This window comes from Triturus cristatus, chromosome 5_1 (genome assembly GCF_964204655.1).
Source record: "Triturus cristatus chromosome 5_1, aTriCri1.1, whole genome shotgun sequence".
NCBI classification, from domain to species: Eukaryota; Metazoa; Chordata; class Amphibia; order Caudata; family Salamandridae; genus Triturus; species Triturus cristatus.
In genome coordinates this window covers 909101730-909114734 of record NC_140587.1, presented here as the reverse complement: position 1 = coordinate 909114734, position 13005 = coordinate 909101730, and the positions used below count along the sequence as shown (strand labels likewise).

Here is a 13005-nt window from a genome sequence, read left to right as displayed (position 1 = left end):
GTGGTGGTTCCCTCTATTTTGCCAATTCCTTACCGCTATCTTTTTTAACCTCTTTTTATTTGGTTTCAATGCAGTGTAATACAATAGTCACCAGGTATCGGGTTTTCATGGTTCAACCACTGATATGCAATATCTATATCATCGTTTACAATTACTTCAGGCAACAGCATATAATTCTCATATTAAATTCCCATAATACTCAATTTCCAGAATCTCATCCTCAGGAGAAATCCTATAAAGATTCTCAATGAGAGAGCGGCCAAATGACTAATCCATGCCTCTATATCAGGGGTCTTCAGCCTTTTCTGTAATAAGAGCTACATATGCTATTAGAGTTGTAATAGTGAACACGCAGGGGTGGGGAAATCATATCGCCCGACATCCGAACCATGTTGATTTTTACCACGGGCAAGAAGATGTAATGTCTATTTTGTCCGACGGACAACTAGACATTAAATTGCGTACATGATACAGGCTGTGCACACTCTGGGTCTCACAGCCAATCAGAAAGGCTGGCGGGGAGCTGGAGACGCTTCTGAGGCCTCTGATTGGCTAGCAGCCCATGACTGGGCTCTAGCCAGTGATTGGCTGGGGGACTGAAACTTCAGTCTCAACAAGCGGCAACCTCAGCAATCGGGTGTCTTGCTTCCTCAATGGGGTGGACGTGCGGAAGATGTCTTAATTTTAACACAAGAGGATAGCACAAATATCTCGCTGATGGTGGCGCGACCTGAAACTGGGGTGAGGAGGCAGGGGGGCATTAATGTTTCCAGGATAATGCCAAGTGTGCTTGTGGCATCGGGGGTGTTGAAATACAGTTCACTTTATCCTCGCTGCTCGCGAAGGGAAGAGGCAATGAAAACATCCTTCTGAGAGCTCAGTGGATTGCAGTAAAAATAACGGCATTACCGAGTTCCCAGTTCAGATTCCACAAAAGAAAACAGAGCGCACTAACTTGGGGTTTGGAGCGGACTGCTTTTTAAGTGGAGCAACGCATATTATATGAAATGTGGCGTTAAAGAATTGTACTGGGTTGTAAACATTTAAAATTCCTGTGCTCAGTATCACCACACAATAGCATTAGAGCAAACAAGCAATATGTTTGTTTTACCGTGTATTGCCTGTGAAAGCTGGTGGATTTTAAAAGTGGTGGGCGGGAATGTGATTTGTATTAATTTCCTTTATTAGAGTGCGACAGAAGCTGCTATCCGTTACCTGCAAAGTGTGTGATCGAAGTCGGCTACTTTTTGGCCGGATGAGAATTGAAGTGGTGAACAGTGAGCTGCTGTGTGCTGTTACATAATATATGTAAAGAAGAAGAGATGTCGAAATTCCAGTGTACCGAATCAGTCACCTATCGCAGACACTCATTCATTGGTGGGCTAATATAGTATGTGCCTCACATTGCACACAATGTGACACGAGTTAACAGTATTAGTCTCATTCTCTCTCCTTCGCCTTATTTTTCTGCTATTTTTCAGAACATGTGCCTGTGTAACAACATTATTAAATAACTGCGTGGATCATGACTGCTTCGTGCAGCCAAGTGCTGCAAGCGCCTCGGCCCTGTCTCTTTCTCCCCAAAGCCCCTCCTAAGAGGTTTCTCACAGCTCATTACTTGCAGTTTAACTGTATGGGTCAAACCACATCAGTTCAATCAGAGGACGCCTGGCACCCTCCCCCTTTGGCACATTACATGTTGCACGTTCGGGGGCACACATTGTCTGCTTTCTTCCAGGAGACAACAAAGAAAAGCATTTCCTACTAGTGCTCTAACGTCAGTTGTAAATATTGTGTGTATTTACAAGCTACGACTGAACTGGTGGAATTTATAGAATTGAAAATTGCCCAATTACCCCTAACACTCCCCTGGCACAGAATTTCCTCTCGATGCCTGCACTTGCCCCTCCACATTAGTTTTTATTCTGACTACAGAAATTATTTTTGGGGGTTTTCAGGGTCATAACCCCACATTGTCACTGGTTTAGTGTCACTACTAGGTGCATCAAAGCCTCCGTGGATACAGAGCTGTTTCATTGCATGCAAGCATAACCCACCCCTTCCACCTCTGGTGACCACAACCGTTTTCAGCAGAGACCCAGTGGCGAGGCATCTCACAGCCTCTACCCCTGGTAGTCAAGGGCAGACCCAGCTCTTTGACAGTTTGATGTTGCCTCTGGTGGAGTTCAGTGACCTGCAAGACAGCCACCCGTAGATAGAAATGCATGTGCAGTCTGCACATGTGGGTGCCTGTGTTTAGGATGATCTGTCAGATTCCTGCCTGTTGTGCTAAATGTTCATGGTTTGGTCAGTGCATGAACTAATAGAGGTTTCATAATGTCTGACACCGCATTTCCCGCTGATCAACATAACTTTCATTTCAATTAAAGCTGTCCATTATTTGACATGTAGTTACCTGAAGGTGAAAGACCACAAAAAGTTAGAAAGTATTTTGGGTTTTTTAGCCACTGCTTTGACCCTGCCTCCAGATTCACTCACCCTGCCTCCCCCATTTCGTTCAGCATCACAGTTCCCATACTTTATTTTAATGGACTTCCACCACTGAGCAGACAGCACGTTTTCCAGCCTTGTACACTGTGCCTGCTACCACCGCTGCACTCACACTGCCTTCTGAATACAGTATTCAGGACTTGGGCCATGGGAGTGACATGAAATGTTGAGTGGTTGCAGTTACTCACTAGTCCCCGTCTCAATGATGCTCAGCTCTCCACTTCTAGATTTACTGTCTTTTCTACTTAACACTCCTTCCCTTCGCTGTGAGACTAACACTTGCTTTTCAGCTGTGTGACTGCTACATGTCCTACATATCTGAAGGAGACAAACTTGAACATCCATTGCTGATCTGCACCTCTTCATGTTAGGGAAGCTTACTCTGCTGCAGCCATTACTAATTGCAAGAGAGAACCCTGTACAGCTACTGTCAGTGCTGCATATGCTCTTTGTGTGGGAGAAGAATGTGGAGATGTAGCAGTGAGTGCACCATAATATAATCACATCACACCTGCCTCTTATGTATTTGTACTTGTGGATACAGCGTATCTGCTACGTGATTTTGCTGCCCCATGAACCGTTCATATGCTCTGCCAAGAAGTGCAGTTATTCCCATCCACACGTTTATCAGTGCATCACATATGAGGGTTTTTTAAGCTGGACAGCTATGAGTTGGCACTATGATGGAGAACACCCTTCTGTACTACAGGTTCATATTTCGACACAGTCTGGACTGTGCCAAAACACTTCAAGAAATGCAGTCTGCCCTCTGCCTTTAGGTACTATTTCTCTACATATGAAAATGTGTTAAATGCAAAATAGCTGATAATTGAGTGCAGTGCACACTGACACATCTGCACACATGCTGTACTGCCAGCCAGAACAACAGTTGCATTTAGGCGTGCATGACCATGCACTGCTTAATTGGACTGGCACTTGAAATACATATTGCACAGTATGTTGCACTAATTGCAGTGCAGGGTCTCTCCGTGAAGACCTACCATAGTGATTTATGGAGTAGGTGGGGCAAGCAGTTACCTTCCAAGGACAAGTAGATTTGTGCAACATTTTGTCCCCTGGCCAAGTAGATTTTTGAATTTTTTCCACACCCCTGACACGTGACTCAAGATTACATAGTGACGATATGCAAGATTACCAGTACTAATCAGCTCTGTGCATCATGCAGGGTTGCTAGCTATAATAATAAAATGGGTTGTCAATGTGAAATGCCTTACGTGAGCCATAGCTGCAATGCTCCTAGCACCAAGTTAATATCAGTGATAATGCTCCCCCAAACTGAACGATATATCACTCAAATATCAGCTTTAAATATATTTTGAAATTCAACCATTTTTCTCCAGACATCAGCTTATGCGTTCTGAAAAGAAAGTCATTTTCTTCTCTAATACACTTTTCAATGGTGGTCCTCATATAGTAATTCAACCAAGCAAAAACATCTAGTTTAGTATGCTGGGCTGCAAACAGGAGAGCTACTTACCGGTAGCAGGAGAGCTACCAGTAGTACACGAGATACTCGTTAGAGAAGACTGAGCTACACAGGCAATTCTTGCTTAATCAGTACTTCGGGTTCCCTCTTTCATTTCAGACCTTCGTAAATAGATAAATAGTTTTATAATTTCCATAATTGGAGATGTTACATAGGTCAAAAGAAAAACTAGGGTTTCAATAAACAAGTTCAAGCATTGAAGTTTGTCTTTTCTGGACACCGCTGCGGTATAAGATTACAGCAATGTTGCAAACATTAAGGATGCGGATTACGCTGCACATTTACTCTGCATGGGCTAAACACCTTTATTTAACACCCACTAATGACTGACAGCAAAAACACAAGGAAATAAACTCTAGCGTGCTAGAAAACATGTATCATATTAGGTATTTGAACAATATTTATGGTGGTTAGCACACGACACAGTGGGGATAATATAATTTGCCATTCCTGTATTTTAAAAGAACTGTACTGCGACAGACTGCCGTGGCCACCTCGGCAATAGCTTTTTAAACCACAGAAGACTACATTACAGTCATCCATTTTAGAAAGTAAAATCAGAAGCATTATCGATCAAAGTTCATTGGATTTTGAATAACGTGTTCCCATTTGTTAGGCAGGTGACTGGTGTCTCATAGTTTATTCATTAGGTAAGTACAGAAAATCTTTCACAAAAGGGAAGGAAAGAGAATAATTTACCCCGAGCCACTATATGCATCTGCAACACTTACTATAGATGTAGATGGAGAGAAAAAACACGCACAAACTTAAAATGGCCGAAATAAAGTGATAATTTTAACTAAAAAGATGGATTTGAAGAAATCTGATATCTGCTGCTTACCAGCGGAGCCCAGTAGGTGTAGAGGTAGCCTATTTTCAGAGATGGCACAAATTGTGAACAGGACACCACCAGAAAATAGAGATTCAAGAAAAACCTGAACTGCTGAAATAAAACCTGAAATAGAAAAAACACAAATGTTTTAATGCATGCTCAATAACAGCAAAATTATTAGTGCTAAGACCTACACATGCTAAAATCATTACTGGCTTTGGAGCAAGTCAATCACACTAGAGGTCGACAATTATCCCCCCCTTAAACCCCCTTGCATGAAGCACAGAGGTATAAACCATGTGAGGGCCAGTAAGTAGCGTTATTGACTGATGCAGCAGTCAGTAATGCTACAGAGTCTCTTTTGGCGGGGAGACCCCCTCCCTCGCTCTTCAAATCATTTATAGGTAGCAGAATATGCAGTTGGTGGCTATCTAGTCTGAATACCCTCCAGTAACTTTAGCAGTTTACAAAAATACATCAAATACGAGAACAGGTTGAACAATGTTTGAGGCCAGTTTACCATAGGATTCTAGACAGATGAGACCCTAAGACAACAGTTTGGTTCTAATGGCAAGGAAGGATTCAAATCCATTAAACACTGCAAAAAATAACAGGGAAATTATGTCTATAAGAATATGAGAGAACAGCTTTTTTAGGGTGTGGTGTTGGCAGAGAAGCTGAAAGGTTTAGCTGCCTCAACAATTATGCTACACCATATGGCAGACTCTCCACTTGAGGCGCAGTTCTATTTATTCTATATACTCTCCTGAATATGGGATCTCATAGTATGCTTGAGATCATACTAGAGCGCCTCAGAGTGAGGAAAGTGGCTGACCAAGGTCCGACCCCATGATGACCTCATGTTGGAGGTACAAAGGTCAGACACCAGGCTGAGTGCCGGCGTGGAACAGAGCTGTTGTGCCTTTTATGCACAGAGAAGGTCTCCTGGTGTTTGACGGTTTATCTCCCAAAGTTTGTAGGTAAGTGATTGCTTTTTATGTGGAACCAGCTCAGTTTGGCATGCTATGTTTGTGGGGAAGCAGAAATTCCATTCAAGTTTAAATCATGAATAAAGGTTACTGCATACATGCTAACATTTCTGAAGTAAAAATTGGGAGATAAAAAAAAAAATAACAGAGAGCTTGTATTTCCCCCATTGACTTCTATGGAAACAAAGGCATTTTCAGGCGGGAACAGCCAGAGTAAGGAATATGCTACTTACCACTATGCATCTGTTCTTGGCATGTAGAGCTGCAGATCTATACACTGTGCATAGATCGCCATCTGGTGTTGGGCCCGGATGTTTGCAGTTTGTTTTTCTTCTTGGACAGTCTTTGGAAGTCACGAGTTCGGTGACTCCTCCTTCGGTCCGTACTGCGCATGGGCTTCGGCTCCATCCTCAGATTGTTTTTCGCCAGCAGGGAAAAGATGGAGCGTAGTGATAATAGTGAAGAAACCCATGTGTGTTGTATCTAAATAAGATAGCTTGGAACGGATACAGGTAGCCGGGGAGGCGGGTGGGCGTGTATAGATCTGCAGCTCTACATGCCAAGAACAGATGCATACTGGTAAGTAGCATATTCCGTTCGAGGCATATGAGCTGCAGATTATACACTGTGCATAGATTATATAGCAGTACCCAACCCTAGCGGCGACCACCGGTATCCGTTGCAGTAGTTTGAAACAGTGTCTTTAGTACAGCCTGGCCCACACTAGCTTGTTGTTTGGAGTGCACATCTACACAGTAATGTTTTGTGAAGGTGTGCGGTGTTGATCATGTGGCTGCCTTGCAGATGTCATCTAAGGGTATGTTCCCTAGAAAAGCCATAGAAGCCCCTATCTTTCTAGTAGAGTGGGCTTTAGGTGGAACAGATAATGTTCGTTTTGCTTTGTGATAGCAAATTTGTATACACTTTACAATCCACCTAGCTATCCCTGATTTTGAAATGGGGTTGCCTTTATGCGGTGGAGAGAAGGAGACGAACAACTGTTTAGTCTTTCTGAAAGGTTGCGTTCTTTGTATGTAGTACAGTAAGGCCCTTTTAACGTCAAGTGTAGGTAGAGCCCTTTCCGCAACAGATTGAGGTTGCGAGAAAAAAAAACGGTAACTCCACCGATTGATTAAGATGGAAGGGGGAAATGACCTTGGGCAGAAATTTTGGATTTGTGCGAAGTATCACCTTGCTGTGATGTACTTGTAAAAAGGGTTCTTGTATAGTGAACGCTTGTATCTCGCTAACCCTTCTAAGGGAAGCGATAGCTACGAGGAAAGCTGTTTTCCAAGTGAGGAACTGTAGTTCACATTTATGCATTGGTTCGAAAGGCGGACCCATTAGCCTTGTAAGAACTACGTTTAGATTCCATACAGGTGAAGGTGGTGCCCTGGGTGGAATTACTCTTTTAAGGCCTTCCATAAAGGCTTTAATAGCAGGCACTCTGAACAGTGATAAATGCTGTCTGTTTTGTAGGTAAGCAGCAATTGCTGCTAGGTGTAGACGGATGGATGAGTACACCAGGTTACAGCTTTGAAGATGGAGCAGATAGCATATGATGTGCTGTATGGATGCATCTAAAGGGTTGATTGTATTGTTACGGCAGTAAACAACAAATCTCTTCCACTTTGCGGCATAGCATGCTCGAGTGGTAGGACGTCTGGCTTCCTTGATAATGTTCATGCAATCAGGGGGAAGATTAAGGTATCCAAATTCTAAGATTTCAGGAGCCAGATCGCAAGGTTGAGCTGAGCTGGGTCCGGGTGCCTGATTTCTCCATGTTTCTGGGTTAGGAGGCATGGGGACAGGTGCAGTTTTTGATTTGGTACCACCGATAGCTGTAGTAGTGTGGTGTACCACGGCTGCCTGGCCCATGTTGGGGCTACCAGAATGAGTGTGAGGGAATGCTGCTGTAGCTTCCTTACCACTAACGGAATTAGTGGGAGAGGTGGAAAGGCGTATGCAATTCTGCCTGACCAGTTCCTCCATATCGCATTGCCTTTGGACAATGGGTGTGGGTATCTGGTGGCGAAGCTTGGGCATTTTTTGTTTTCGTGGGTGGCGAAGAGGTCTATTTGAGGATGCCCCCACTTGTGAAAGAATGGGTGAAGAACTTGTGGATGCAGTTCCCATTCGTGCATTTGCTGCGTTTGTCTGCTGAGCAGATCTGCCATGGTGTTTTGTATGCCTGGGACGTGTTGTGCCAGGAGAAAGATTTTTTGTGGAATTGCCCATCTCCATATGCTCTGTGCTAAGCGGGAGAGCTGGGGAGAGTGTGTCCCCCCCTGTTTTTGAATATAATACATTGCAGTCATATTGTCTGTGCGAATGAGGACTGCCTTGGCTGAAATTTGTTTCTGAAACGATTTCAGGGCTAGAAAGATCGCCAATAACTCCAGATGGTTGATGTGGAGTAACCTCTGTTGTGGCGTCCATAGACCTTGCACTGTGAGGTGTGATAGATGCGCTCCCCAGCCGGAGAGCGATGCGTCCGTTGTTAGAATCACCTGAGGAACCGGGTCCAGGAACGGTCGCCCTTTGGAAAGATTTGTGGTGTTCCACCACTGCAGAGATCGATGGGTGCGGCCGTCCACCAACACCAGATCCGTCAGCTGTCCCTGGGCCTGGTTCCACTGGCGTGCTAGGCACTCTTGGAGTGGACGCATGTGAAGTCTTGCATGGGGCACTATGAAAATGCAAGACGCCATCATCCCTATTAGTTTCATGAACACTCTTGCTGGGAGAGAGTGCTGAAGAAGGAACTTTTGGCGCAGGGCTTGCATGCTTGCGATTCTGGCTGAGTTGGGATAGGCTATAGCTTTTGAGGTGTCTATAGTGGCACCGAGGTATTGCTTTGTGTGAGACGGTATCAAGTGGGACTTTTGGTGATTCACCGTAAAGCCTAGCTGGTGGAGTAGTTGTATGGTAGTGTTTGTATTCTGCACACACTGGTGGTAGGACGCGGCTTTTATGAGCCAGTCGTCCAGGTAGGGGAAGACGTGAATGTTTTGTCTTCTGAGGTGTGCTGCCACTACTGCCAGGCATTTGGTAAACACCCGTGGTGCGGTTGTGACTCGAAGGGGAGAACCTTGAACTGATAATGTTGGCCGTCCACCACAAATCGGAGGTACTTTCTGTGAGCAGGGTGTATTGGAATATGAAAGTATGCGTCTTTCAGGTCCAGTGTAGTGAGAAAGTCGCCCTGACGGAGGAGTGGGAGAACTTGCTGAAGAGTTACCATATAAAAATGGTCTGAATGGATGTATGCATTTAGAGGCCGGAGGTCTAGAATGGGCCGTAGGGTCTCATCTTTCTTCGGTATGAGAAAGTACAGAGAGTAGACCCCTAGATTTTGCTGATCGACGGGAACCTGCTCTATCGCGTGTTTATGCAGGAGGGAGAGTACCTCTTGTTTCAGAAGTGTGGTATGTTCTTGTGACATCGCACGGTGTCTGGGTGGAATATTTGGGGGGGTAGAAGTTAGTTCGAGACAGTACCCTGACCGAATAATTTGGGTCACCCATTTGTCTGATGTTATGGCCTCCCAGGTTTGAAGGAAGTCTTGTAGTCTGCCCCCGACCGGAGTGGAATGGTCTGGGGGGAGCGGGGGAAAGTCATTGTGTGGGCGGTGTGGCAGAACGGGCGGTGTTGGTTTTGCCCCTGCCTTTATTATTGTTTCCTCGATATCCACCTCTTTGGTAGCCCTTTGAGAAGGTATTCTGAGGAGGGGACTTGTAGGACGTGGAGGCGTTATCGGAAAAGTAACCTCTGCCAGAGCCTCGAAAGGAGGAACGGCGAAAGGAGCGTCTAGGGGTTTGTGATTGCAGGGCTCCCATAGACTTCGCCGTATCTGTATCCTTCTTCATTTTTTCCAGGGCTTCGTCTACTTTTGGGCCAAATAAGTATTGTTGGTCAAAAGGGTGGTTTAATATAGATGCTTGGACCTCTGGTTTAAAGCCTGAGATCCTGAGCCAGGCGTGACGGCAAAGCAGAACACTGGTGTTTATAGCCCTGGACGCCGTGTCTGCTGCGTCAAGTGCACATTTAATAGAGGTGTTGGTAATAATCTTTCCCTCTTGTATCAGTTCATGAGCCTTATTCTTATATTTCTCTGGGAGATGCTGCATGAGAGCCTCCAGCTCATCATAGTGCGCTCTATCGTACCTCGCCAGCAGCGCCTGCGTGTTGGCGATGCGCCACATATTGGCAGATTGCGAGGCAGTGCGTTTGCCTGACGCATCTAAGAGCTTGGACTCCATATCAGGTGGTGGAGCTTCACCAGATGACTGAGAGTTGGAGCGCTTCCTAGCTGTGGACACCACTAATGAGTCTAGGGGCACAGGTCCTTTAATATAGACAGGATCCGCGGGGGCTGCCTTGTACTTCTTTTCTATTTTGGGGTTTAAGACCCTAGCTCTGACGGGGTCTTTGAAAACCTCTGTGGCATGCTTGGTCACCCCTTTAAGCATGGGTAATATAGCGGTGGATTTATCTGCTATGTCAAATGTGTCAAGTAGGAAGTCTTCCTCAACTGGATCACTGTGTAACTCCACCCCATGATAATGTGCCGCTCGTTGTAAGAGGTGGTGGAACCCCAGGGAGTCCTCTGGTGGAGACGGCCTGGATGGATAGAGATCATCCTGAGGCACATCTGGGACATCGGGATTGTGATAATCCTCCCATGGGTCAGGTGTTCCCGGAGGAGTGGGTCCTGCGGGGCATCTGTGGGATCATAGAATGGATCTCCGTGGTCATCAGGGTCTGGAGACGGGGTTGGAGACCAATGAGACAAGGGTGGAGAAGGTGGGGGCGGAGATGGAGGGGTGGAGGAGGTGGAGGAGGAGGAGGTGGAGGTGGTGGGGAGGGTACTCTGAACGGGGATGTGGCAGAGTCCTTCCGTTTTGGTGGTGGAGGAGGAGTTGGCTTGTCCAAAAGTCTTTTCTTGGAAGACAAAATTAAATGTCCAGTCCTTGGATCCTTTGTTAAAGTCTTTTGAAGAGGATCCGGTGTGAAAAGCTCCTCCGGCACCGATTCCTTCATCGGTGCTGATGTTTTCGGAACCGAAGGCTTCGTCGGTTTATCCGCGCCGTGCTTTCTCAGGGTATCCGATTTTTTGGTCGGCGCCGAGGCAGGCTTCGACACGGAAGCGTCGGTGCCGAGGGATTTGTGTTTGGTCGGCACCGAGAGGCCAGGTTTCGACACCGATGGCTTCAGAACAGAGCTTGTTTTCTTCGGTGCCGAAGAATGTTTTTCGGCGCCGCTAGGAGGCTGGCTCGAGCCCGAGCCGCCAGGAGACTTGTGAAGCTTTTTCACCGGGCCCGAAGGTGGGGTGATGGAAGCAGTATGCTTGGTTTTCCCTAGGCCCGGAGGCGAAGGGGTAACCGGAGTCTCTTTCGGTATGGGCGCGGGAGTGGGAGGGGGTAGAGTACTCACGACCCTCTGTGCCGGTGTGATCTCCTCCACCTCGGAGTCGTCGGCCTCGGAAGCGCTGACGGCGTCGTCCTCCAGCTCGGTGTGCTGCTGTCCCGAAGCTCCGGTGTCTTCTCCGAAGATGTCAGGTGGAGCCGAGGTCGATGAGTGCGCCATGGTGCGTCGAGCTCGTCGATCCCGAATAGTCTTTTTCGAACGAAAAGACTTGCAGGCGGGGCAGTCTCGGGCCTCGTGTTCGGGAGAGAGGCAGAGGTTGCACACCTGATGGAGGTCGGTGTGGGGAAATTTAGACCCACATTTTGGGCACTTCTTGAAGGGAGTCCTTTCCATCGGCCGAGACCGGAGTCGAGATAGGCCCGAAGGCCGCTGCCGATGCCTGGAATCGAAGAAGTGCCGAAGAGAGAGATGAAGAAGTCGATTTCGTCTAAAGAATCTCGATGGACGAGGATTTTTCGTCGAAGGTCGAACTGGAAAGGTTCGAAGCCGGAGCACGAAGTATTACATCCGAGCCCGATGACGGAAAAAAACAATCTGAGGATGGAGCCGAAGCCCATGCGCAGTACGGACCGAAGGAGGAGTCACCGAACTCGTGACTTCCAAAGACTGTCCAAGAAGAAAAACAAACTGCAAACATCCGGGCCCAACACCAGATGGCGATCTATGCACAGTGTATAGATCTGCAGCTCATATGCCTCGAACAGTAATTTTTGGATTTAAAAATTGGGAGTCTCTCTCCCGAATCAGGTCTATTGTCATACAGGTTACTGTAACTTTTAGTGCACAGGTAGTTAATGAATTGTTTGTGTTCACGGCTGCTAGGGTAGGAGATCCCTTGCCTAACCCATGTTTTGCCGAGGCTCTGTCCCTATCTCAAGCTTTTTCTCATGCCCATTTTTTATTTCGGTTCACTATTTAAGGGTAAATTACCCACTTCATAAGGGAGCAAAATGGTGCTCATACCAGACAAGTTGTTGGTGGCGAAAGTGCCTAGCCACGTCAGAGCACAGACAGTCCAGGCTGATAGGCACTCTGTTGCTGAGTGTATTCAGCTGAAGGTGAACTGCCACACAACATGCCAAGCCATACCCTTCTCCATGTTGCGTGGCTCAAAAAGCACTCATTTTGGGGCAAGGACTCTCCTCTAGTAAAGAAGCCATAAGTGTTAGGATGGAGCCTGGCTTAGGGTGTTTCTGCTCTAGGATGGCTAGAATTACTATCTTGCAACTGGATCTCACATGAGGCAGACGTAATGAGGGACAGCTTGAGCACTAAGGCCTCAAGTCCGGACAGGAGAACCAAAAGCTCAATGCTCAAACCAGTCCCCCTCCCTTCGTCTTCTCACGCAATGTCTTTCTTTCCATCCATTCTCTCTACTCTCTCAGATTGCCTTTTAGCTCTACCTTCTCTCTCCCTCCCTCTCTTCTTCTTGAAAGCCTGCCTATGCCTTCTGCAATTAACCATGGGGAGGTGGGGAAAGTGACAGAGGCACTCAGTGCTACAGTCCACCGGGGAAATGCCCGGTGAAATAAAAGGCCTGTAGGGCATTTCTGTGTCCTTACTGTGAGAAGTTGGCCTGGTATATGCTGTCCACTAGTTATAGTGGGCACCTTGCACCAGTCCAAACAACCCCTTAGAGATGATAGGTTAAAGACAACCTTATTTGATAGCTATCCTAGTGGTAGCTATGGAGAGCAGCCTTCAGGTTAAGTCTTGAAGGAATGTAAAGCAGCTTA

General features: G+C 46.5%; 1 protein-coding gene across 2 annotated transcripts in view; it reads right to left on the bottom strand.

The window, feature by feature from the left end:
• The window catches only part of ATP9B (ATPase phospholipid transporting 9B), a 2296170-nt gene that overhangs the window by 1740526 nt on the left and 542639 nt on the right, over positions 1–13005 (bottom strand). For both annotated transcript variants that reach the window (XM_085605931.1, XM_085605930.1), the window contains exon 4: positions 4860–4973. In XM_085605931.1, the coding sequence (XP_085462057.1) occupies positions 4860–4973 (114 nt within the window). The remainder of the gene's footprint in view (positions 1–4859; positions 4974–13005) is intronic.